Source organism: Stegostoma tigrinum, chromosome 27, assembly GCF_030684315.1.
Source record: "Stegostoma tigrinum isolate sSteTig4 chromosome 27, sSteTig4.hap1, whole genome shotgun sequence".
NCBI lineage: Eukaryota > Metazoa > Chordata > Chondrichthyes > Orectolobiformes > Stegostomatidae > Stegostoma > Stegostoma tigrinum.
Genome location: NC_081380.1, coordinates 43,240,987 through 43,267,220, shown reverse-complemented (window position 1 = coordinate 43,267,220; position 26,234 = coordinate 43,240,987). Strand labels below are relative to the sequence as shown.

Genomic DNA, 26,234 nt, shown 5'->3' with positions numbered 1-26,234 from the left:
GGAAAAAAAGACTTTAATGTCTTAAAGAAAGGATAAATTTAGGTGAATTGCAAATTTTCCAAGCATTATATTGCATGTTTTTGAATAACTGACGTACAAGTCTTGGCACCAATGAACAACATGGAGTCTCTCATACAAAACATAAATTACCAAGCTACCTTTAATGAACATTACACATCTAAATTGTATCTTAATAGGTAGTTCTGAAATTCCACTGACATTGGAAATCTCCCTGAGCTTTGTGCTTGATATGAATTAAGTATCGTAAATAATAAACTTACAACTGTAAGTGTAGTGACTAAGGAACTTCAGAGTGCCACATACCATGTTGAAGAAACTGGTCTATTTTGAAATTTTATGGACAGTATAAAATATATTTATAAGAAAAAGAAACAACTAGGCATTTTAAAAATTATTCAAGGAGGAAATCCTGTCAACCTGCTAGTTAGATTTTACATATTTTTCCTAAGGTGTTTTAATATATTAAGAGTTTTGGGCAATTCCTTTAGTCTTTCTTGATCCAAAACTATCCAAAGTTCTACCAAACTCTGGATGAAGGAGGGACCGGCCAAAAGTCTAACCAAGGAGTTGAAGAGTTTTAAAAAGACCATGGTTACAGAGGCTGTTCCAAGCAGTGGGGCTGAGGCAATTGAACATTCCATCAAAAGTGATGGACAGATAGTGATATACTGAAGAACAGAGAGTATGATGCAAAGCAATGCAGCCCGGTTATAACTGGAGATAAAGGAAGCAGTGACTTAGTGGTAATATCACTGAACTTGTAATCAAAGATCACACAATAGTATTCTGGCAACACGAGTCAGAATCCCACCAAAATATCTTTTAGGGAAGGAAATCTGCCATCTTCACCTGGTCTGGCTACATGTGACTCCAGACCAATGCTTAACTGCTCTCTAGGCAATTGGCAGCTGCAATAAATGCTGACCTAGCCAGCAATGCCCTCATCCTGTGAACGACTAAAAGATAGCTGCACTGAACGGATGGCACAAAGCCACAGAGGAATTTATAGATATTAATAGAGAAGTCTTTAAAATTATGAAGGAGCTTAATAGGGTACATAACAATGTGACGAGTCCAAAGCTGATGGACTGAAATACAATTGATTACGAACAGAATCAAATTGTTAATTCAGGAGAAACTTTCATCTGTATGGTACACATGACACTGTGAATTAGGAGGAGTAGGACACTTGCCCCCCCCCCCCCCCCCAGCCTGTTCTTCCATTCAAAATGATAGTTTTTCTGGTTGCTGACTCATGTCTGATTTCCTTTTGCCCCCTTATACAGAATCAATCTACCACTGCCTTAAATGCAGTACCCGGAGGAAACCCACATAGACATGGGGAGAACGTGCAAACTCCACACGACAGTCACCCAACGGTGGAAGCAAACCTGGGTCCCTGGTGTTGAGAGGCCGCATTGTTAACCACGGAGTCACTGTGCCACCGTGGTGAATGATTCAAAGGCTCTGCTTCCACAGCCTTCCAAAGGCACTCAAACCCTCTAAGAAACAAATTTCCTTTTTTTTGTCTTAAATGAGTGACTCCTTATTTTGAAAGTGACTGCTGCCTCTAGATTCTCCCACAAGTATAAACATACTTTTCATAATTACCTTGTCCAGGTTCCTCAGGGTCTGTATGTTTCAATAAAGTTTCAATCAAGGTGTTTAGTTGTTCTAAACACCAGCAGATAGAAGCCTAGCCTGTTCAACCTTTCCACAAAAGAAAACCAACCCATTTCTGTGAGGGATAATAGGAACTGCAGATGCTGGAGAATCCGAGATAACAAAGCGTGGAGCTGGATGAACACAGCAGGCCAAGCAGCAACTTGCTCCTCTGATGCTGCTTGGCCTGCTGTGTTCATCCAGTTCCACACTTTGTTACCTCAACCCATTTCTGTTATTGGTGTGGTAAATCTACTTGGAACATTTGCATCCCCCCTTAAATAAGATGACCTAAACCATGTACAGTACACTGGATGCAATCTTACCAGTGGCACGTATAACTGAAGTACACCTTCTCTACTTTTGTTTTCAATACCACTTGTGATAAATCATAACATTCTACTAGCTTTCCTAATAACTTGTTGTACCTGTATACCAGCCTTTTGTGATTAAAAATTGGAGCACCCAAATCTCTATATCTCAGAGTTTTGCAATCACTCAGCACGGCGGCACAGTGGCTCAGTGATTAGCACTAATGTCTCACTTCATCAAAGATTCAGGTTTGCTTCCACCCTTGGGGACTGTCTGTGTGGAGTTTTCACATTCTCCCCGTGTCTGCGTGGGTTTCCTCCAGGTACTCGAGTTTCTTCCCACAGTCCAAAGATGTGCAGGGTAGGCGGATTGGCCATGCTAAATTGCCCACAGTATCCAGGGATGTTTTGTTAAGTGGGTCAGACATGGGAAATACATGGGTAGGGGAATGGGTCTGGGTGGGATGCTCTTCAGGAGGGCAGCATGGACTTGCTAGGCCAAATAGCCAGTTTCCACACTATAGGGACTCTATGACATACATGATATGCTTGTTTTATATTCTTCCTGTCAAAATGGAGGTAACAGTTTATAAAATATCCTTTGGAGATCTCTAGACACTATCCATAAATTTGTAATTTATCCACAACACATTTTACAGTTGCTATTACTGAGCGTTGGGAATGTGCAATTCAGCACAATTGAGTTTCTGTCACTCGTAACAAAATACCTGTAGTCGCACTTAAAGGAAAGCTTCGTAAGCAGAGAGAAAGAAAAGGAACTGAAGGGTGTGCTGAGAAGAAGGGATAAAGTGGGACAGAAGCAGACTCGTGTGAAATATGAAATCTGAAGAAGGGTCCAGGCCCGGAACGTCAGCATTCCTGCTCCTCTGATGCCGCTTGGCCTGCTGTGTTCATCCAGCTCTAGACCTTGTTATCTGAAGTATGAACACTGGGCCGAATGGTCTGTACTTAAACGTTAGGTCACAGTTTTATTTTCATACTTCGATCTCCAACATTCCCAGTATTTTAATGGAGTATTCTAGTCCATTTAAATTTCATAGTGGGTACTCATGTAATCGACAGTGACAGAACAGCTGGATAAATGAAACAGTACAACCAGTTTGCCCACAAATTACAGCACACAAGTTGTGGGGAGAGCCAAACGGATTTCAGTGACAAGAAACAAATATTTCTGCAGATTTCAGGTGATACAGTTAATGAGGTTCTTCACCCATAATTTATGAATTCGAAGGTGCAAAACGCTTCAGTCTTTGTTCGTTTTCCACAAAGATATTACTCACAGTTTTCCAGCTTGTTTTACCCCATGCAATCGGACAACACAACTTCGCGCCTGACGATTAACCAACACGCATGTGCTGGACCCGAATCCCGGTGTACGCCGACGCATAGCTATGGGCCAATCAGCGGGCGGCTTGAACTACTCGCAGCCAATCGGCGGGAGAGAGCCGGATCGAGGCCAATTCGGACCAGAAAACGGAAAGAACTGAAGGGAGAATTACCGGGCCCAAAACATTGACTCTGATTTATCTCCGCAGATGCTGTCAGACTCGCTGTTTTTTTGTTTCCAATTCGGGTTAGTCGCCGCCGAATGGACGGCGGTATTGTGGCCAATCAGGAACGGGTGAGAACAGGAGCGTGAGGGAGGTAAGTCAATGGGAGAACGGGTTGCCCGACGACCAATGGGCGAGTCGATTCGGTGGCGGTAGTCCCTCACTGGCAGTTGCTATGTTACCCCGGCACGGCCCACAATCCCATGTGGCGGTTAGTACGGTGTTGTCAGTGGATTGGGGAGGTTTGATGTAGACAGTTACAGCAGAGGAGTTCAGTAGGAATTTGGATTTTTTTATTAAAAAAGCATATAAATCAGTTTAAGAGTACTGTATGTTCCCAGGCCTCCGAGAACTCCAGTTCGAAAGCGTTAGGGAGTTAAAACGACGAATGGCGAGCCCCCAGAGTTGGGTGTGTTTCTCGGCGAGAAGTGTTACGTGAGCCCGGCGTCTAATTTAGTGCGAGGCCTAGTTAATCGGTTTTCACTTTGTTTTCAGTAAAAGGTAGGGTATTTGATTTCTGAAAAAGCACGTAAGTTATTCAAAGTAAAAGTAATTTGTAATAATTTTAACTGAGGCATCGCGAGAATTTACGATTAAAGTTTCCATGTGTGAAAATAATTAAAAATATTGGATTCTAAAGTCAAATAATCTATGGAACGGGAATGCCATTCGTTGCTGTTAATATTTTCAGGTCATTTTGTGGCACACCCTGATTAAGTAGAATAACAAATTATTAAATAACAAAGTTAAATTTCTTGGTCTAAAAGTTGAGACATGCCTTGTACCAATGCAAATATGCCAAAAATATAGGAAGTCCTTTATGAAACACAGTTTTTTGTCAAGTTATCTGTAATTTTAGTTGTACTTGTTGGTTCTTGAGTTCGCTTTCACAATAACACCAAGATCAAGAATTTAGTACATCTGGGGAAACTGACTATTAAAATAAATATTGCCATTAATTGAAACAAAACCAGAAATTGCTGGAGAATTTTGCCAGGTCTGGCAGCCTCTGCAGAGGGAAAGCAAAGTTAACATTTTGAGCCCAGTGACCATCCTTCATAGGAGCTCTGAGGCAATTTCTGTTTTTATTTCAGATCTTCAGCATCTGCAGGGTTTTTTTTTGTTTTATTGCCAGTAGATAATGCATGTCCAGTATTTGTATGTTGTTTTTGAGCCAAACAGTGTGGAAGCAGACCCTTCAGTACAACTCCATGCCAACCAGATATCCTAAACTAATCTAGTCCCATTTTACAGTGTTTGGCCCATATCCCTCCAAACCCTTGCAATTCATGCAGCCAGCCTTTTAATTATTGTCATAGCACCTCCCTCCACCAGTTCCTCTGAGAGCTTGTTCCATACAAGCACCATCCTCTGTGTGGAAAAAGTCAGATTTTTTACAATAATTGCCAATATTACTGATTCAAGATTTATTAATTGAATGTACATTCAATCAGCTGCTATGGTGAGATTTATTCTGTACCCAGAACATGAGCACAGGCCACTATTTCTAAACCAGTGACATTATTACTACTCCTTTGTCCACTTTGTCACCCTGTTCAGAGGAGATCTGATTTTAATATTTAAAATTAAATTACTTGGTATAACAGAGAAACATGTTCCTCTGATGAGTGAGCACAAAGTTATAGGAATGTAATCTAAAATGGCACTGAAGACAAAATAAAGTTGCCATAGTCTTACTGGACCATAGGGTTGCTCTGTCATTAGGGAGAGATGATTGGTGGTACTTTATCCTGGCAACCATCACACACCTCAGGCAAGGGGAGACTTTGAGCAGGAGAGTTCTTTATAATAACCTCAGCCAGTGCAGGAATTGAACTAATGCGCTTGGCAAGACACTGCATCGTCCAGCTAATTGACCCTCTCCATGAAATCTCATTCCCTGATGAGCAGCAGGGGTGAAAACACTGAGTTTTAGCCAGTAGACCAAAGTGTGTGTTTTTTTGTTCAGGAGTGCACCTTTTCATGAGAAACTCTGGAAACATCTTATTCTAGAAGCCAAGGATGCTGGGAGTTAGTGCTTTCAAGCCCTGATCTAATGGAATAATGTTTTCTGAATATTCCTGTTGTCAAACAAAATTGTGTAGACATTGGCCAACAATAAATTTTGCTTGGCATTGATTTTTTTTAAAACATTGTTGATTACTGGACATGTGGGGGAGAATGTATGAGAAACAGCAGGAAAAACTTTCATTATTTTAAACTGTTGAGGTTGTTAGAGAATAGAAAGTACAATTTATGTCTAGATTTCAACACCCGGGCAGAATGCAAAAGTTGCACGTATAACTAACATGCACTTACATACACCTATTTATTAACTCTAACTTTGCTTCCAACACTCTAATACCAGTCAAACTCACTCAGTTCCCTTGAGAAGCTGATGGTGAGCTGCCTTCTACATGCTGTAGTTTGATGTCTTTAGGGAGGGGATTCAAAGATTTTGACCCAGCAGCAGTGAAGGAATGGCAAGCAGCTTGGAAGAGATCTTGCAGGTGGTGGTGTTCCCATGTATCTGCTGCCCTTGACCTTCTAGATGGAAGTACTTGTGGGTTTGGAAGGTGCTGTCTAAGGATCTCTGAATTTCTGCAGTGCACCTTGTAGGTAGTACATGCTACACTGCTGAGCGTTAGTGGTAGAGGGAGTGGTGTACGGTCTTGATGTACAATCAGCAAGAAACATTTCTGAATTTGGCAAGTCTTGGAGTAGATTTTTAACACTGTAAATAACTGCATCCCTCTGCTATGCTAAATTGAACAGTGTCTCAAATGATTTCTGTTTAGGTGCCTTTAGCAAAGATGGCGGAGTTTGCGTGCCTGCAGTTTGTGAGTTCGTTTGCATTTGAAGCAATGCAGAAGGTTGATGTGGTAAAACTGGCAGCTTTGAGTGATCCAGAGTTAAGGCTACTCTTGCCGTGTCTGGTGAGAATGGCACTTTGTGCCCCTGCTGATCAAAGTGAGGCTTGGGCACAAGACAAAAAACTCATCCTGCGTCTTCTGTCTGGGGTTGAGGCTGTCAACTCTATTGTGGCTCTATTGTCGGTTGATTTTCATGCTCTGGAACAGGATGCGACCAAAGAACAACAGCTCAGGTATTTATAGTACTTCCCAAGTTAATGTAAACAACGAGTAATTGTGAATTTCTGATGATCCATCAGTAACCTGAGTTAGCAAATCTACAACCCGTAACTGACATGAAACAAGAAATTAGGTTAATAATGCGGCTTTAACTCTATGTTGGTAGCGCTTATTCTTCTGAGTTAGGTTATGGGTTACAGTTTGCACTTCTCTAAAAATTTGATTTTATAATACTGCTGATGCACTTCGTGCAGTACTGAGGTGATGCACTGTTAGAAACCTGACTTTCACTTGAAGTTAAGTGAAGGCCTGGTGGCCCTTCTGAGTTGGGTATATCAGATCACATGACACTTTTCTGAATTAAAACAAAAACTGCTGCCCCTGTGTCATACCCAATGTTAATCCCTCAGCCCAGTGATGAATCATGGATTTGGCATTATTAAAACTGATTGACCATTATCCTGTTGCTGTTTGCAGAATCTTGATGTGAACAATTTGTCATTTTTCCTACTTTGTGATGTTGACTATGTTCCAGAAACATGTATTTTGTGATGTTTTGAAACGTTGCAAGATGCAGAATAATTACAATGTTTTTCTTTCTCACTTTAGTTATTACAACATTATTTTATCAAGAATAGTCCTCAAACTTATTAACTTTCTTTAAACAGGCACAAGTTAGGTGGAGCAAATGGAGAGAGCATCCTAGTATCACAGCTACAGCATGGCTTAGCTTTGGAGTTTGAACATAGTGATTCCCCTCGTCGTCTCCGACTAGCACTTAGTGAACTGTTAGTGATCATGAACAAGGTAATAAACAACGAATCTAAGATAGAAGCTTGTGTTCCATCTATGCATGCCACTGTCTGAGCACTGATGAGCTCATACTTTACTTCTGAGGAACTTGAGTTTGCCTCCCTTACTCTGTGTGTACTTAAGAGTGGAGGCAGGTGTCCTAAAGTCATAAATGCCAGAAAATCAAAGGTAAGGGCTATTTTCACATGCAGCTCCTCACTAGGAACAGGTAAGTAGGAGGGAGCTGACTAGTGGTAGTGCTGCAAATGCATATGATATTGTAAATAGAAACTGAGGGACAGGAAAAAGAAGTCATACCATCTAGTTCATCTTTTAAAATCCTGCTGATGATCAATGTAATATTATTATTAATTATACTGAGAATAATGATGATGATGATGATGATAATAATAATAATGATGATGTTCTTGAAGGGTCTCAGCAGTCAATGTTTGCCAATCAGTCCACAACAGGCCCAGCCCTGAGTACAAAATCCCAGGTATGGTGAACTTTGCACATCATAAATCCAAAGTTCATTGTTCTGCCTGACCTGTCTTTGGCCTATCATTTCCATTTATAATGACATGCAGTTTCGATTTATCTGCATTTTGATTAGGTGGCAGTTTGAATTCATGGGAGTTGTAGAGGAGGTGAGCTTAGGAAGAGGAGCTATAGAAATATCGTGTGAAGCAAGGGAGCAACGAGTTGGAAGATAGATGGGCAGAGAAGAAACACTAAATTGAGAGTTTCTCTACTTCTGCCTTTGTCTTCTCTCCTGTACCCTCTTTGAAGAGTTTGCACCATGGCTTAATGAGATTGGTCCATAGTTATGGGAATTGTGTGACAGCGGTTGGCCGTTACGTTTTACAGGATGTCTGGCCAAGAAACTCAGGCTTATTGAAAGGATTTACTGACTGACAATGAACCCGCTAAAACACAACATGGGCCTCGAAGCAAGTCTGAAGACTGTATTTTCTGGCAGGAAGGCACTTGTAATGGGAAGACTATAAGACCATAAGAGCAGAATGAGGCCATTTGGCTCATCAGTGTCTGCTCTGCCATTCGATCATGGCTGATATATTTCTCTGCCTCATTCTCTAGCCTTCTCCCAATAACCCTTGATCTCCTTACTATTTACTCTGAGGCTACGCACTCAGGTCCCAGTCTCCTACTAGCGCATTCATCTTACCCACGTCCACTCTATCCAACCCTCTCAGAATTCTAATTTTCACACAGATCCTCAACTTACCAAAGAACAAAGAAAGACAGTACAGCACAGGATCAGGCCACTCAGCACACCAAGACCATGATGCCTTTCTTAACTTAAAATTTCGTGAACTTCTATCAGGTCACCCCACATCCTTCGTGCAAGTGAACAGAAATCAAGTATGTCCAATCTCGTAGCTAATACGCTTCAGACCAGACAACATCTGGGTAAACCACTTCGGTACCCACTCCAAAGCATTCTTCCAAACTCTTTCATGTACAGATCCAGAGTCCTCAACGTCTCTTCGTGACACATCTTTCATCCCTGGGATCATTCTTGTAAACCTCATCTGGATCCCCTCCGACACCAGCACATCCTTCTGTAGATACGGGGCACAAAACCGCCCTCAATATTCCAAATGCGGTCTGATCAGAGCCCTATATGGCATCAGTGGTATATCTATGCTGTTTGTATTCTTACCCTCTTGAAATGAATGCTAATATTGCATTTGCCTTTCCTACTGCCAACTAACATTGTATGTTAACCTTAAGAGAACCCTGAACTAGGACTCTCAAGTCCCTTTGCAGTTAAGATTTCTGAAACCTTTCCCTTAAGTTCATGAAGCTGGCTGATATGTTGTCGAAACTAATGAGCATTTTCTTTTTGTGTATGTATGTTGAAGTTGTCTGATTCAAATGGAGAATTTTTTATGAAGTCTTCAGAACTGTTTGAAAGTCCTGTGTATCTGGATGAAGTTGCAGATGTGCTCTGTATCCTTCAAGCAGGTAAGATTTAGAATATCAGTGAAATTAAAAGTCATAACTCAGTTTATAGATTTAAGTAGCATATACTTCAATTATAGATTTAAACAAGATGTGGACACTCACTGTAGAGCATCACCCGTGGAATGTTTCTCATTATTTCTGGTTCTCTTTAGTCTTAATCAGTAGTGGCTGACAAGTAACTAATCTGATTGCAGAAAGCAGTTATAGTCATAGTCATACAGCATGGAAATAGATCCTTCAATACAACCACATCTTGCCAACCATAATCCCAAACTAAACCAGCCCCACCTGCCTGCTCCTGGCCCATATCCCCCTCCAAACCTTTCCTATTCATTTACTTATCCAAATGTCTTTTAAACATGGTAATTGTATCTACATCCACCACTTCTGCAGAAAGTTCATTCCACACACGAACCACTCTCTCTTGTGTAAAAGCTTTGTCCCTCATGTCTTTTTTTTTAAACCTGTCACCTTTAAAAATGTGCCCTTGGTCTCAAAATCCCCATCCTCGAGAAAACAAAGCTACAATTAACTCTGTTTATAAAATAATGAGGGATAAAAACAGATCGCCAGTCAACCTCCTATGCTCCAGTGAAAAAAGTCCCAGCCTGTCCAACCTTCCTTTAAAACTCAAACCTTCCATATCCAGCGACATTCTGATAAATCTCTTCTGAACCCTCTCCAGCTTAATAATATTCTATCTATAAAACTGGCCAGAATTGGACACAGTGTTCCAGAAGAGATCTCACCAATGTCCTTTTCAACCCCAACATGACTTCCCAACTACTATGCTCAAAAGATTGAGCAATGAAGGCAAGTGTGCCCAATACATTTTAAACCAACTGTATATATGTGATGCAAACTTCAAAGAATTATACTCCTATGTCCTTCTGTTCGACAATTAACGATTATAAAGTGGAGGTTGACCCCCCTCTGAGAACTAAAACCGAAACACCCAAAGGGTACCTCGCCCTACAATCTGTAAAAGGAGTTGAAAAGTCCTGTAACCTGTTTTTTCAGCAACTTCTCATGGTCAAATAAAATAAACACTCATTTTACAATCAACAAGTATCAACTTGATATATCTAGTTCCAACAGTGAACAAATTAACTAAACCAATAACAAACCAAATAAATCCCTTCTAACTACTAACTATTCCTGAATTAACCAAGATTCTAATGATATGCTGTTCCAATTAGTAGTATTTAGTCAAGTAATACAAATAGTATTTAGTCTCAAAATTATAGCCAAGTTACATTTCATCTAGAATGTTCTGTGCCATTTTCATCGATTCTTCTGTCAGGAATATTCACAGGTTGTGCCGTGGGTACCTTTTATTATTTAGATGGTGCTTTCTCTAATATATCAGAGGAGACTGTGAGAGCCAGCAATTCTCTTTTGAGAGCTGAGTGTTGTTGACACTGGTGGATGGCAGTTAGCACTTCTGTTTTTGCCCAACTGCCCCCTTCTTTTATACTCTTGATGACATCAATTTCTTTATTATAAGATTGATCCTATGTTGTCAAAACCATCAGATTTAAATTTAATAGATTTTTTTCAGTATCTAAGTGCCTGGTTCAAATTGATTAGCTAAATTCAAAACCCTATTGTCTTGGTGAGAACTGCTGCTTGGTCTGCTAACTGTATGGCCTTTTGATACATGTTTCAATTTGGGTGCTCTGTATAGATTTGCAGACTTTTAAGCTGCTGCTCACAGACTTTCTTTTTAAACACTAAGTATAGAAAAAGCACATCATCTTTTAAAGGGACAATGCAATGTGCCCCGTCCCTTAGCATTTTACAAACACCAAATTCTACCTCCCTGCCCCCAATCCACAATACTCTATCCAACTTCCCAACAACAACAATACCAAAGGCCCTACCATTAATCGTATAAGCCCTATCATTGTTTGTTGTACCAAAATGCAATACTTCGCATTTATCCAGATTGAACTCCATCTGCCAATTTTCAGCCCATTGATTCCTTTGTGATCTTAAAAAACCTTCTACACTGTCTACTATGCCACCAATTTTGGTGTCATCTGCAAATTTAGCAAGCATGTCTTCTATGTTCTCATTCACGTCATTTATATAAATGACAAACAAAAGAGGACCCAGAACCAATCCCTGTGGAACACCACTGGTAACAGGCCTCCAGTCCGAAAAGCAACTCTCCAACACCACCACTGTGTCACCTGCCATTGATCCGATTGCCTATTCTGAAAATAACTTGTCTATTTGGAGGAAGTAAATTACTTGTTTAACCTAACTTCATCTGTTCAATTATATAATTTCTTCTTGGGTATAAAAATCATTTTAATGTTTTAAAGTAAAGCTATTGGGGTAGCACATTGTATGCAGTAATGTTACAATATAAATTGTGTGGTGGTCTATTTCCCCTCCCTCAGAACTTCCATCACTGTTACCTATTACTGAAGTAGCTGAGGCATTGCTCCATGTACGAAATGGATCATGGTTCATGTGTTTGTTGGTGGCCAATGTCCCTGACAGCTTCAATGAAGGTAATGATCTTTCTTTTGACTCTTCTAATAGTGTAGTGATGACTTGAGAAAATCTAAGAGCCGAAAGCAAAATACTGCATTGAGATTCAGTTGTAGTTTTTAAAAAATGCATTCTCGCCAAGATCATTTGCATTACCTACTTGGTACCTTGTTCCTATTTTTGCCACAAAATCATTTGATCCCTTTAGCTTTAAGCACTAACATTGTTGAAAACATTAAATGGTTTTGCCTCCAACCATTTTCTGTCGCAGACAATACCACAGGCTCAGGGTGAAAGAGAATTTCTCCCCCCTCTCACTCTTAAACAGCCTACTGTGTATCTGTAGATTTTTGATCAGTGGTTCTGGCCTCCCCTGTCATCGGGAACACCCTTCCTGTATTTACCCTGTCTAGTCCAGTTAGAATTTTACAGACTTGCGTGAGATCCCTATCCCTCCCATTCTTAAATTCCAGTGAATATAGTTCCAACTGATGCACACTCTCTTCGTGTATCAGTTCTATCATCCCAGGGATCAATCTGGTAAATCTTTGTTGCACTCCCTCCATAGCTAAGGCACCCTTCCTCAGGTCAGGAGACCAAACTGCACACAGTATTTCAAGTATGGTCTCACTGCAGCACAACATTTCTACTCCTAACTTCAATTTTTTTGCTGTGAAAGTCAACATACCATTTGCCTTCTCTGCTTGGATTCAGCGACTGGTGTACAAGAGTAGGCTTCATTGCATCTCCCCCTTTCCCAACCTGTTGCCATTCAGATAATCCACCTTCCTATTCAAAATAGCAAAATGAACAACCTCCTATTTATCCACGTTATGCTTTGTCTACCATGCATTTGCCCACTCACTCATACTTGTGTAAATCACACTGAAGCATCTCTGCATCCTCTTCACAGTTTCCCCTTCCACCCAATTTTGTATCAGAGATATTACATTTAGCTCCCTCATCTGAATTATTAATATGTTGTGAATAGCTGGGATCTTATGTGCTAATTCAAGCAATACCCCACTGGTCATTGCCTAATACTCAGGAAATGACCCATTTATTCCTGTTCTTTGTTTCCTGTCTGCCAGCCAGTTCTCTGTCCCTGTCAGGACACTATCCCCAGTCCAATGCACTTTAATTTTACATACGAATCCCTTATGTGGTACCTAACCAAATACTTTTGCAAGTCCATGTAAACTGCATCCCTAGTTCTCCTTATCAACTCTACTAGTTACATCCTTGAAAAATTCCAGAAGATTGTCAAACATGATTCTCCTTTTGTAAATCCATTCCGTTTTCATCCAATCCTGTCTCTATTTTCCAAGTGGTCTGCTATTAAATCTTTGTAATGGACTCTACTATTTTCCCTACTACTAATGTCAGGCTCACTGGTCTATAATTCCCCATTTTCTCTACCTTTTTTAAAGAAGCGGTGGTATATTAGCAACCCTTCAATTCAGAGGAACTGTTCCAGAGTCTCTAGAATCTTGAAGGATTACTACCAACCCATCTGCCGTTTCTAGGTCTACTTGCTTAAGTACTGAGTTCTAGATTATTGTCAGCCTTTAATGCCACCAATTCCCCCAAAACCAATTAGTTCCTCTCTTTCACTGGACCACATTGTTCCCCAGACATTTTGAGACATTTATGTCCTTTTTTTTGAAGACAGATGAATTTAAAGACATTTTTGAAGACATATGTATGTAATTAGTCTGCCATCTTTGTTCCCCTTTATAATGTCCTGTCCTTCTAAGAACGGACCTACATTGTCATCTTCAATTTTGTTTTCTCCCCATACCTATGGAAACTTACAATTACTTTGTATGTTCATCACAAGTGTTTACTCTTGTAATCTATTTTTCCCATCTTCATCCCTTTGTCCTCCTTCACTAAAATTTAAACATGCTTCCAATCCTCAGGTATGCAGCTCTTTCTGGACCATTTGTATGCCCTTCCTTGTATCTAAACTATGCTTAATTTAACTTGTTAGGCATGGTCAGGCCAACTTTCTAGTTTTATTTTTGTGCCAGGGAGGAATAATCAATTGTTGTAGTTCCATGCATAATTTAAATGTTAGCTATTGCCTATTCACTGTCATTCCTTTAAGTAATGCTCTCCAGATTATCACAGCTAGCTCGTGCCTCTTACTGTTGCAGTTTTCTCTATTTGGATTCAGATTCTAGTCTCAGAATCAACTTTGCCACTTCTTCTCAAGGCATTCTATCATATTATGGTCAGTGTTCCTCCCAAGGGACCTTGCACAGCTAGATTGCCAATTATTCCTTTTTCATTATACAAAACCTATTCTTAAGATGGCCTGTCTTCAAGTCGAATCCAGTTGATCCAAAAAAAATCTTCTATACATTCCAGGAATTCCTCCCGTTTGTTATTGCTATTGATTTGAATTGCCAAACCTACATCAGATTAAAGTCATGTGTAATTGCAGCTATTATTTCTTTTATTGCTTGTGCAAAGTGTCTGCAGATGGTGAGCCAAAGAAAGCACTGGTTACTCATGACATTCACAGCACTTGCCTGGACTGTAAATAAGCAATAAGATTGTAGCGGATTGCAGCAATCATAAGGGGATGTCTCTGGTTGCAATAAAGAAAAGGTTGCCTGGCAGCAGGGTTGATGTGGAGAAACTCCTATCCCAGATCAGGCCCATTATCAAGACCAAGTTTCAAATCGCAAAGAAGGAAACACTGGGAGAGTGGTAAAGAAACCAATAAAGCAGGGAATAATTAGTAAAGAAAACAAGAGCCCAAAGCTGAAAAATGCAAATTGGAAAATGTAAAAGCCAAAGATTCCTTGGAGCTAGCATAGCCCTGAACAGAGCCTATAATAATACGAAATAGGTGGGAGAGAAGGTGGACAGGTTACTATCTGCCACACCCATTCCACTGGCCAATTTCACCCCCCCCCCCCCCCCCCCCACTACCTACCTGCACACACGTAACGCCATTCCACCTCTCTCTTTCTTTCCCAGCTCGCTACCTCCTCCCCATTTCTGAAGAAGGATCCCGACCCAAAACGTCAACTTTTCTGCTCTTCTGATGCTGCCTGGCCTGCTGTGTTCCTTCAGCTCTATACTGTGCTGTCTATAATAGGATATCTGTCCTGCAGCCAGGCTCATTCTCAACAGAGATCAATTCAAATTAATCGAACAGAAAAATGTTACAGATGCTGAATTTTATTTGAATTTAATACTAATTTCCTTGTTCTCTGTCTTCATAAAGGAATATGGCAGATATTTCATGTTTCCTCTTTGTCACCTAGAGGTGACGCTTATTTTATTCACAGTCGTGTAAGTTTGTATTGGAAGAGCCTTTTAAGAATGCAGGAAGTTGCATGCACGTACAGCAAGCAACTAGGAAGGCAAATGGCATGTTGGCCTTCATTGACATGTGACTGGAATTCAATAATGAGGTCTTGTTACAATTGAATGGGGTTTTGGTGAGATCATACCTGGAATACAGTGTGTATTTTTGGTCTCCATTTTCAAAGAAAGGTACGCTTGCATTGGAGTCCATACTGTGAAGGTTCACTAGGTTGATCCCTTTCTTCAAAGGGATCAGTTATGAGAGGCAGAGTAAACTGAAGTTTAGAGGGATGAGAATGTGTCATTGAAAGATATTAGTTTCTGAAGGAGGCTTAAAAGAGTAGATAGCTGAGAGTTTCCTCTAGCTGGGGCATCTAAAATAGGACAGTCTCTGAATAAGAGACAACCAGTAAGGACTGAGGTGTTTGTTTTTTTTTGGATTGTTGCGAATATTTCAAAATCAGAAGGTTTTAGATGCCTCTTTACGGAGTACATTTAAGGCTAAGACTCGCAGATGCTTGATGGCTGAGCATCATACAATTCAGGTAGCAGACAAAAAGTGGAGTGAAGGCCCAAGGTCAACCATGACTGTATTAAGTGATGGGGCAGGTTCAGTGGGCTATGTGGTTGACGTTTGCGCATGTTTCTTGCATTATTTTGCTTTACACAATCTCACTTCTAGAAACTGGTTGTTTGGTATAATTTGTCTGGACATTTTGTCCACCAGTTGGCAAGAGATGGTGCATGTGTAGAATTAGTATTAGACAAAATATAACTTTTGATTTTCACCAAGTTATGATTTCCCCTGTTATAGTATTATGGACTTGTAAGGAATACATTTTGTTGTTCAGTTTGCAGGGGCTTAATTAAAAACGGTGAGCGGCAGGATGAAGAGAGTATCGGGGGCCGTCGCAGAACTGAGGCACTACGGCAGCTGTGCAAAATGAATCCTTCTCAAGCCTTAAACGTCAGAGCCATGGTGGTAAGAGATGATTTGCATTTTGTAAACTTAGCAGAAGAACTTGCAGAAACCAAAAAGCACATTCTTTGAAGAGACAATGCTGTCTGGAATATCTGTTTTCAGTTAATACAGTAGAGTAGAGTAGTGCAAGCTTTCTGTCAACTCAACTTGAAAACAAGTCAGGAGGGCAGAATGGGGCAATGAGATAGCTTTGGCAAATAGGTTAGAGGAGAATCCAAAGGGATTCTTCAAACACATTAGCGTTAGAAGGTTTAACTAGAGATAGAATGGAGACCCTTAAAGATCAGCAAGGCTGCCTACGTCTAGGAACTGCAGCAGATGATTGATGTACTAAGTGAGTATTTTGCATCAGTGTTTGCTGTGAGGAAAAAATATGAAAGCTAGAGAACTTGGGGAAGTAAATAGAGATATCTTCAAAAATGTCCATATTACAGAGGAGGAGGTGCTGGACATCTTGAAATGCATAAGGGTGAATAAATCCTTGGGATCTGATCGGGTGTATCCTAGAACTTTGTGGGTAATTAGGAAAGTGATTGCTGGGCCTCTTGCTGACATATTTGTATCACAGATAGCCATTGTTGAGGTGTCGGAAGACTGAAAGTTGGCTAACATGCCATTATTTAAGAGAGATTGTAAGGAAAAGCCATGGAACTATAGACCGGTGAGCCTAACATCAGTGGTGGGCAGGTTATTGCAGGGGATTCTGAAGGACAAGATTTACATGTATTTGGAAAAGTAAGGACTGGCTCTGTGCTTGGGGAAATGTTGTCTCACTAACTTGATTGAATTTTTTGAAGACGTGATGAAGGCAGATCAGTGGACATAGTCAGATGTACTTGGCATTTGACAAGGTTCCGCATGGTAAACTGGTTAACAAGGTTAGATCACATGGAATGCAGGGAGAACTAGCTGTTTGGACACATAACTAGCTTGAAGATAGGAGGCAGAGGTTGGTGGTGGAGGGTTGCCTTTTAGACTGGAAGCCTGTGACCAGCAGTTTGCTACAGGGATGAGTCCACTACTTTTTCTCAGTGACATAAATGATATGGATGTGAATATAGCAGGTATAGTTTGTAAATTTGCAAATGACACAAAATTGGTGGTGTAGCGGACAGCCAAGAAGTTCATTTCAGAATACAGTGGGACCCTGATCTGATGGCTACAGAGTGGCAAATGCAGTTTAATTTAGATAAATGTGAGCTGTTGCATTTGGAAAGGCAAATCAGGGCAGAAGTTATAGCATTACATGAATCAGAGCAATTAATGGTAAGGCCCTGGGGAGTGTTGCTGAACAAGGAGACCTTGGAGTGCAGGTTCGTAGTTCCTTGAAGATGGAGTCATAGATGGGTAGGATAATGCAGAACACGTTTGGTATGCTTGCATTTATTGGTCAGTACTTTGAGTATTGGAGTTGGGAGGTCCTGTTGCACCATTGGTTTTAAGTCACTATTGGAATACTGCGTGCAATTCTGGTCTCCTTGATATAGGAATGATGTTTTGAAACTTGAAAGGGTTCAGAAAATATTTACAAGGACGTTGCCACAGTTGGAGGATTTGAACTACAGGAACATGCTGAATAGATTGGGGATATTTTCCTGGGAACTTCGGAGGCTGAGGAGTGATCTTTATAGAGGTTTATAACATCATGAGGGACATGGATAGGGTGAACAGCCAAGGTATTTTCCACAGAGGAATCCAAATCTAGGGGGCATAGGTTTAAGGTGAGTGGGGGGAGGGGGGAAGATTTAGGAGGGACCTAAGGGACAACTTTGCACACAGGAGGTAATGCATGTATGGAACAAGCTGCCAGAGGAAGTAGTTGAGGCTGGTACAGTTACGACATTTAAAAGGCATCTGGATGGGCCCATGAAGAGGAAAGGTTTAGAAGGATATCGGACAAATGCTGGCATTTGAGACTAGATTTACTCAGAATATCTGGCCAGCATGGATGAATTGGACTAAAGGATCTGTTTCTGTGCTATATGACTGTGACTCTAAGTGTATTTTCAGTACACCCAAGTGGAGTGAATGGCAAAACGTAAAGATGTTGCCAAGTGGAGGTCTTGCTGAATATTCTTGCTTCTATAATGAAAGCTATACATATTTATAACCATAGGAGATAATTAGGACTGCAAAAGCTGGAAGTCAGAGTCGACAAAATGCGGAGCTGGAGGAGCATAGCAGGTCAGACAGCATCTGAGGAGCAGGAAAGTCAGCGTTTCGGGTCTGGACCCTTCCAGACTGAGGAGGGGGAAGGGAGCTCACATAAATAGAGGGATGAGCTGGGTCTGGGTAGGTGGAATCTTGATACGTTGTGGGTTGATAGTGGGTTGTAGAGATTTGTCACTTGGAATGGTGGAGCAGATAGGTGAGAAGGAAGACGAACAAGTTGAGAAGGTAAAGGAGGTGGGCTGAGAGGGAGGGCTGGACCTTGGATGAGGCTGTGGACGCTATTGGGCTGTAAGCTCCTGAGATGGAATACAGGTATTGTTCCTCCAGCTTTCATGTGGCCTCGTTTCAGCAATGGAGGAGGCCTTGGATGAACATGTCACCAAGGGAGTGGGACGGTGAGTTGAAACGGCTGGCAACCAAAAAGTGGTGTTGATCGGAGCAATCAGAACACCGATACTCCATCAATCAATCACCGAGTCTGGCTCGGTCTCTCCAATATTGAGGAGAGCCCATTGAGCAACGGATGAAAGAGGCGGAGTTAGGAGTAGTACAGGTGAATCGCTGCTGGATTTGGAATGGTTGTCTGGGGCCTTGACGGTGAGCGGGGGTTGTAGGAGCAGGTGTAGCACTACCTGCTGTTGCAGAAAAGCTACAGGGTGTGGAGGAAAGGTTGGTAGGAAGTGTGGAGCTGATGAGGGATTCACAGTGAGTCGTCCCTATAGAAAGTGGAAAAGGGTGGGAAAGGAAATATCTTTTTGGTGGTGTCTGATTACAGGTGGTGAAAATGGCAGAGGATGAGGAGTTGGATTTGGACATTGATGGGTGGTATGGGATGAGGATGTTATTGGCTAGACCAGCATTTATTACCCAATCCTAAATTCCCAGAGGACAGCTATGCGTCAACTACATTGCTATGGGTCTGGAATCACATGTAGGCCAGACCAGATAAGGATGGCAGTTCCCTTCCCTAAAGGACATTAGTGAACCTGATGGGTTTTTCCAACAATTGGCTTTAGATTCATGGTTATTATATTCATTGAATTCAAATTCCACCATCTGCAATGGCAGGATTCAAACCCAAGTCCCCAATACATTATAATGTAATAAAATGTGAGGCTGGATGAACACAGCAGGCCAAGCAGCATCTCAGGAGCACTGTGCTCCTGAGATGCTGCTTGGCCGGCTGTGTTCATCCAGCCTCACATTTTATTATCTTGGAATCTCCAGCATCTGCAGTTCCCATTATCTCTCCCCAATACATTACCTGGGTCAATGGATTAACAGTCCAGTGATAATACCACTAAGCTATATTTATAGCCATCACGTCTTATGTTTGAATTCTGGAAAGTTTACTTAAGCTATTACACTGCATGCAAGTTTCACTGTTGTGATTTTTTTTGAAAGATGCTAAAAGGAAGTATTATCTGTTGAGGGTGTGGTTTGAGAGTAATGTAGAAACAACAGTCTGGACCTTTGGTTAGGTTGCACTAGAAATCCACCCAAAATTGGGCAAACCAACACAAAAGATCAAGGAATTTCAGATGGAATTAATTTTCTTGATGTTTACACTTTCCTTTTAAAGTTAAATGTTGATCACCACAAAACTGCAAAAGTACAAATAGGCACTTTTTTTAAGATATCGTCTTTTAATTTACTGAGGTGCTTACTATCGTGCCAATAGTAAATCATTAAATTTTTCAGTTATTTTCAAATATTAAAATTATTTTCTTCAAAGGGCATTTTTATGGTCAACACATTTTTAGTTGCATTAATAAATTATTTCAGGTTACAACTCTTAAAAATATTCCTTGATGTATTTAATGCAAAACTTTGAATACAGCAGAGAATGCAATTTATTCTCAAAAAAAAGCATTAATATGCAAAGACGTTTAAGCAAAAAAATCTCTAGAAAATGAATGCAGTTCTGAGTTCCTACAACATTACAGCACAGTACAGGCCCTTCGGCCCTCTGTTGTGCTGACCTGTCATACCAATCTGAAGCCCATCTAACCTACAATATTCCATGTACGTCCATATGCTTGTCCAGTGACGACTTAAATGTACCTAAAGTTGGCGAATCTACAACCATTGCAAGCAAAGTGTTCCATTCCCTTACTACTCTCTGAGTAAAGAAACTACCTCTGACATCTGTCCTATATCTTTCACCCCTCAATTTAAAGCTATGCCCCCTAGTACTTGCCGTCACCATCCTAGGAAAAAGGGTCTTCCTATCCACCCTATCTAATGCTCTGATTATTTTATATGTCTCAATTAAGTCACCTATCAACCTTCTTCTCTCTAATGAAAACAGCCTCAAATCCCTCAGCCTTTCCTCAGCCAGTTTACATCGAGATCATAGATTCCACCCAAAACGCAAGCACCAGCCCATTATGATACTGCTTGACAGCAAGGTGTAGAGCTCGACGAACACAGCAGGCCTACCCTTGTCAGCTTTCTGGAGGGCCACTCTCTCTCTGTGACTCCCTTGTCCACGCCACACTCCCCTCCAGCCCCACCACACCTGGCACTTTTCCCTGCAACCGCGTGCTGCATCTGCCCCCACACCACCTCCGACACCCCAACTCCAGGCCACAAGAAGATTTTCCGCATCAAGCACATGTTCACCTGCACATCTGCTAATGTGGTGTACTGCATCTGCTGTACCAGTTGTGGCCTCCTCTACATTGGGGAAGCCAAGCGGAGGCTTGGGGACTGCTTTGCAGAACACCTACGCTCGGTTCGCAATAAACAACTACACCTTCCAGTAGCGAACCATTTCAACTCCCCCTCCCGTCCCTCAGATGACACGTCCGTCCTGCGCCTCCTCCAGTGCCACAATGATGCCACCCGAAGGTTGCAGGAACCCTGCAGCCCAATATTATCAATGTGGATTTCACAAGCTTCAAAATCTCCCCTCCCCCTACCGCATCCAAAAACCAGCCCAGTTTGTCCCTGCCTGCCTAACCTATTCTTCCTCTCACCTATCCCCTCCTCCCACCTCAAGCCCACCCCCATTTCCTACCTAATAACCTCATCCCACCCCCTTGACCTGTCCATCCTCCCTACTTCCCCACCTACACTCACCTTTACTGGCTCCGTCCCCGCCTCTTTGACTTGTATGTCTCTTCTCCACCTAGCTTCTCCTTTATCCATCTTCGATCCGCCTCCCCCTCTCTCCCTATTTATTTCAGAACCCCCTTCTCCTCCCCCATTTCTGACGAAGGGTCTAGGCCCGAAACATCAGCCTTCCTGCTCCTACGATGCTGCTGGGCCTGCTCTGTTCATCCATCTCTACACCCTATTATCCCGAATTCTCCAGCGTCTGCAGTTCCTATTGTCTATGCCACTCGATCTCTTTTTAATATTCCAAAACAATGGAGCAGTAGGAACTTGGTTCTGACTAAGTAGAGTTTCACTTGGAGAAAGGAATGTACCAATGTGGAAAGATTATTGTCAATAGAATGAGAGGAATGGCCTTCTCTGATTCTGGATTTTCTTTTGTTACCGCTCATCTTGTATTGTGTAACAGGTGGAGGAATGCCACCTTCCAGGTCTTGGAGTGGCCCTGACCCTGGATCAGTGCAAGAATGACGGTTCTGAAGATACTGTGACTGATCTGGTCTCCTTTGTTAGTGGCCTACTGCTGGGAACTAATGCAAAAGTGCGAACTTGGTTTGGAATGTTCATCCGCAATGGACAGCAGGTGAGTGTGAAATTTAGTTTAATTTAATTTAGTTTAGGTAAATGTGAAGTGCTGCGTTTTGGAAAGCAGCAAAGGGTCCTTGGAGTGCATGTTCATACTTCCTTGAAAGTGGAGTCGCAGGTAGATCGGATAGTGAAGAAAGCATTTGGTATGCTTGCCTTTATTGGTCAGTGCATTGAGTGTCGGAGTTGGGAGGTCATGTTGCAGCTGTACAGGACATTGATTAGGTCACTTTTGAAGTATTTCTGCCCTGATTTGCCTTTCCAAAGTGTAGCACCTCACTTTTATCTAAATTAAACTCCATTTGCCACTCCTCAGCCCATTGGCCCACCTGACCAAGATCCCATTATACCCTGAGGTAACCTTCTTGACTGTCCACTTCATGTCCAATTTTAGAGTCATCTGCAAACTTACTAACTATACCTCCTATGTTGACATCCAAATCATTTAAATTAATGTCAAAAAGCAGTGAACCCAGCACTGACCCTTATGGCACACTGCTGGTCACAGGCCTCCAGTCTGAAAAGCAACGCTCCACCACCACCCTGTCTTCTACCTTTGAGCCAGTTCTGTATCCAAATAGCTCGTTTTCCCTGTATTTCGTGATCTGACCTTGCTGAGCATAAGGAACCTTGCCGAAGTATAATTCTCAAGTTTTTTTCTGTTAAACAGCATAAGAGGGAACGCAGTAGCTCGGTGCTATGGCAGATGAGAAGGCAGCTGCTGCTGGAACTAATGGCAATTCTCCCAATGGTTAGCAGTGGTCGCATTGGTGAGGACACTGCAGATACTGACATGGAACCTAATATTTCGGTGTACTCAGCACTGAAAGAGGAAAACGTGGTGAAGGCTAGCGCATTGTTGCGGCTCTACTGTGCACTCATGGGAATCGCTGGACTCAAGTACGAACTGTGACAATATATGAAAGGTTTCTGAGCAGTTGTTATTGTTTGAGGGATACCATGTGCAGGCTGGTGTCATAACTTGCCGAATTTCTAGAAAAGGAAACCAGAAGGCAGGATAAAAGTCAAATTTGCTTTTCACTCCAGTAGTTAATAGCCTCAGAAGTTTTTAAAAAATGCTGTTAATTAGGACTCTCTTTGTTACTGTTCTCTGTTGTAACTCAGTTTTTGACAATTAATTATGTGTTTGTTGGGAGAGATCAGTCTTTTCGTACATACGCATTTTTAAAATTTCTATGTATTGTGGCTGTGTTGCTTTGGAATTTGTCATTGGTGAGACTGTACACATTAAGGATCCAACAAGCCAGACAGAGCAGCATGTTCTAGCTTCAACGTCTAGACAGTACTGAGTTCACTGATGCCTGCTTCAGTTGGTGATTGACTAATTAGTTGTATAACCTCATGGACCAAAGAGGAGGCATTTAGTTAAGACCTAATTGACAATTTCTGCTGCATGTCCAATTCTACTTCTCATGTCATCAACAGCACTTTTTGTTTTCGGCAGTATAGAATTGTAATGCTGTATATGATATTGTCAACTAGGCCGACCGATGAAGAAGCTGAGCAGCTTTTACAGCTAATGACAAGCCGCCCGCCAGCAACTCCAGCTGGTGTCCGCTTCGTGTCTTTGTCCTTCTGCATGCTGCTGGCATTCCCCAGTTTAGTCAGGTAAGTCGAAGGAAGGAATGGCTGTTTATGGAGGTAATGGTGATAGACTCAGTCAAAATTCTTGCCTTGATGCTTTGCTTAGTGTTATCCTTGCTGGAAAGCACAGGTGAGGAAAATCTTCCATGATTTAAGATCAGACTTAGCTGTAAATGAACAATCATAAATGAAAAGACCGTCTTGGAGTAAATGCAGGTCCAATGATCTCAGTATGCCATTTTCCAATAAGAAACAGTGCCTGCAAAAGGCAAGGTAAGGAAATTGAGAGCTGAAGGAAAACAAAAAGCAAGTGCATCAGTTGTAACACAACAATGATTTTGACATTTGGTTGTAAATATAGATGCTAGACAGAGAATTTTATGTTCATTAGCTACAGATTCATCCTTCAGTAAACCTTGTCATCATGCACCAAGGGCATAATACATTTTGATAACAGCTGCCAAGTGTGAATGCAGATTGACAGCACTGAATAATTGAAAATCAACGTAATAGACACAGTCAGAAAAATAAGGGAGCAATATTTTATAGCTGATCTAATCTTTGGTTACAAAGGATGGTCTAAACTACAGGTTTACCTTTTGGCTTAGTCGGATTTCAACCCTTTGACTCAGCTACTGACTTGGGAGCACTTTAGTATGTAGTCTCCATTTTAATTTATTTGTTTTCTGTAATGATTAACTGACAAGTTAATACAAATAAGTTCCACCTGATAAGCATACTACTGAAATCACATGTTGTATATAAGTCTGCATTAGCTCTCGCAGTGATCAGTTCACATAACACCGTTCCACCATATTTCCCCATAACCCAGCATGTTCTTCCTTTCTCGATAACGTTTAAGATGCCTTGGTTGAATTTGCCTCCATTTAAATCTCGGCCATCCATTCATGACCTTAACTGCTCACTGCTTTTCCACATGTTGCCATTGCTTCTTTGCCAATAATCTTAAATCTTTGCCTTCTTATTCTGTATCCTTTCAAAGGTGAGACAGTGCTTCCTCTCTCTCCTCTCCCCCCCCCCCCCCCCCCCCCCCCCAATTTATCTAACCCCTTCTTGAATTTGAATAATTCTATCAAATCTGGAACCATTCTCATGAATATTTTTTCTCTAACTCCAGTGGCTTCACATCTTTCCTAAACTGCGGTGCCCAGAGCTGGATATCTTAGATCAGGGGTTTTGCAAGTCCAACATAACCACCTTGCTAATAAAATGGATGAACACAGCAGGCCCAGCAGCATCTCAGGAGCACAAAAGCTGACGTTTCGGGCCTAGACCCTTCATCAGAGAGGGGATGGGGTGAGGGTTCTGGAATAAATAGGGAGAGAGGGGGAGGCAGACCGAAGATGGAGAGAAAAGAAGATAGGTGGAGAGGAGAGTATAGGTAGGGAGGGGATGGGTCAGCCCAGGGAGAACGGACAGGTCAAGGAGGTGGGATGAGGTTAGTAAGTAGGAGATGGAGGTGCAGCTTGGGGTGGGAGGAAGGGATGGGTGAGAGAAAGAACAGGTTAGGGAGGTGGAGACAGGTTGGACTGGTTTTGGGATGCAGTGGGTGGAGGGGAAGAGCTGGGCTGGTTGTGTGGTGCAGTGGGGGGAGGGGACGAACTGGGCTGGTTTTGGGATGCGGTGGGGGAAGGGGAGATTTTGAAGCTGGTGAAGTCCACATTGATACCATTGGGCTGCAGGGTTCCCAAGCGGAATGAGTTGCTGTTCCTGCAACCTTGGGTGGCATCATTGTGGCACTGCAGGAGGCCCATGATGGACATGTCATCTAAAGAATGGGAGGGGGAGTGGAAATGGTTTGCGACTGGGAGATGCAGTTGCTTATTGCGAACCGAGCGGAGGTGTTCTGCAAAGCGGTCCCCAAGCCTCCGCTTGGTTTCCCCAATATAGAGGAAGCCACACCGGGTACAATGGATACAGTATACCACATTGGCAGATGTGCAGGTGAACCTCTGCTTAATATGGAAAGTCATCTTGGGGCCTGGGATAGGGGTGAGGGAGGAGGTGTGGGGGCAAGTGTAGCATTTCCTGCGGTTGCAGGGGAAGGTGCCGGGTGCGGTGGGGTTGGAGGGCAGTGTGGAGCGAACAAGGGAGTCACGGAGAGAGTGGTCTCTCCGGAAAGCAGACAGGGGTGGGGATGGAAAAATGTCTTGTGTGGTGGGGTCGGATTGTAGATGGCGGAAGTGTGGGCGGATGATGCGTTGTATCCGGAGGTTGGTGGGGTGGTGTGTGAGAACGAGGGGGATCCTCTTTGGGCGGTTGTGGCGGGGGCGGGGTGTGAGGGATGTGTTGCGGGAAATGCGGGAGACGCGGTCAAGGGCATTCTCGACCACTGTGGGGGGAAAGTTGCGGTCCTTGAAGAACTTGGACATCTGCGATGTGCAGGAGTGGAATGCCTCATCGTGGGAGCAGATGCGGCAGAGGAATTGGGAATAGGGGATGGAATTTTTGCAGGAGGGTGGGTGGGAGGAGGTGTATTCTA

The 26,234-nt window shown here is 42.2% G+C and overlaps 2 protein-coding genes across 5 annotated transcripts in view; one reads left to right on the top strand and one right to left on the bottom strand.

Annotated features, from left to right (window-relative positions):
• Window positions 1-3,510, bottom strand: part of brip1 (BRCA1 interacting helicase 1) — a 243,832-nt gene extending 240,322 nt beyond the window's left edge. For both annotated transcript variants that reach the window (XM_059655417.1, XM_059655418.1), the window contains exon 1: window positions 3,296-3,510. The gene's annotated coding sequence lies outside the window, so the exon portion shown is untranslated. The remainder of the gene's footprint in view (window positions 1-3,295) is intronic.
• Window positions 3,461-26,234, top strand: part of ints2 (integrator complex subunit 2) — a 61,619-nt gene continuing 38,845 nt past the window's right edge. Inside the window, exons 1-9 of one of the 3 annotated variants that reach the window (XM_048557539.2) lie at window positions 3,461-3,659; window positions 6,364-6,671; window positions 7,326-7,464; window positions 9,339-9,441; window positions 11,850-11,963; window positions 16,119-16,249; window positions 21,951-22,124; window positions 22,797-23,026; window positions 23,630-23,755. In XM_048557539.2, the coding sequence (XP_048413496.1) occupies window positions 6,379-6,671; window positions 7,326-7,464; window positions 9,339-9,441; window positions 11,850-11,963; window positions 16,119-16,249; window positions 21,951-22,124; window positions 22,797-23,026; window positions 23,630-23,755 (1,310 nt within the window). In that variant the 5' untranslated portion in view covers window positions 3,461-3,659; window positions 6,364-6,378. The other 2 variants (XM_059655419.1, XM_048557538.2) reach the window with 2 other exon arrangements.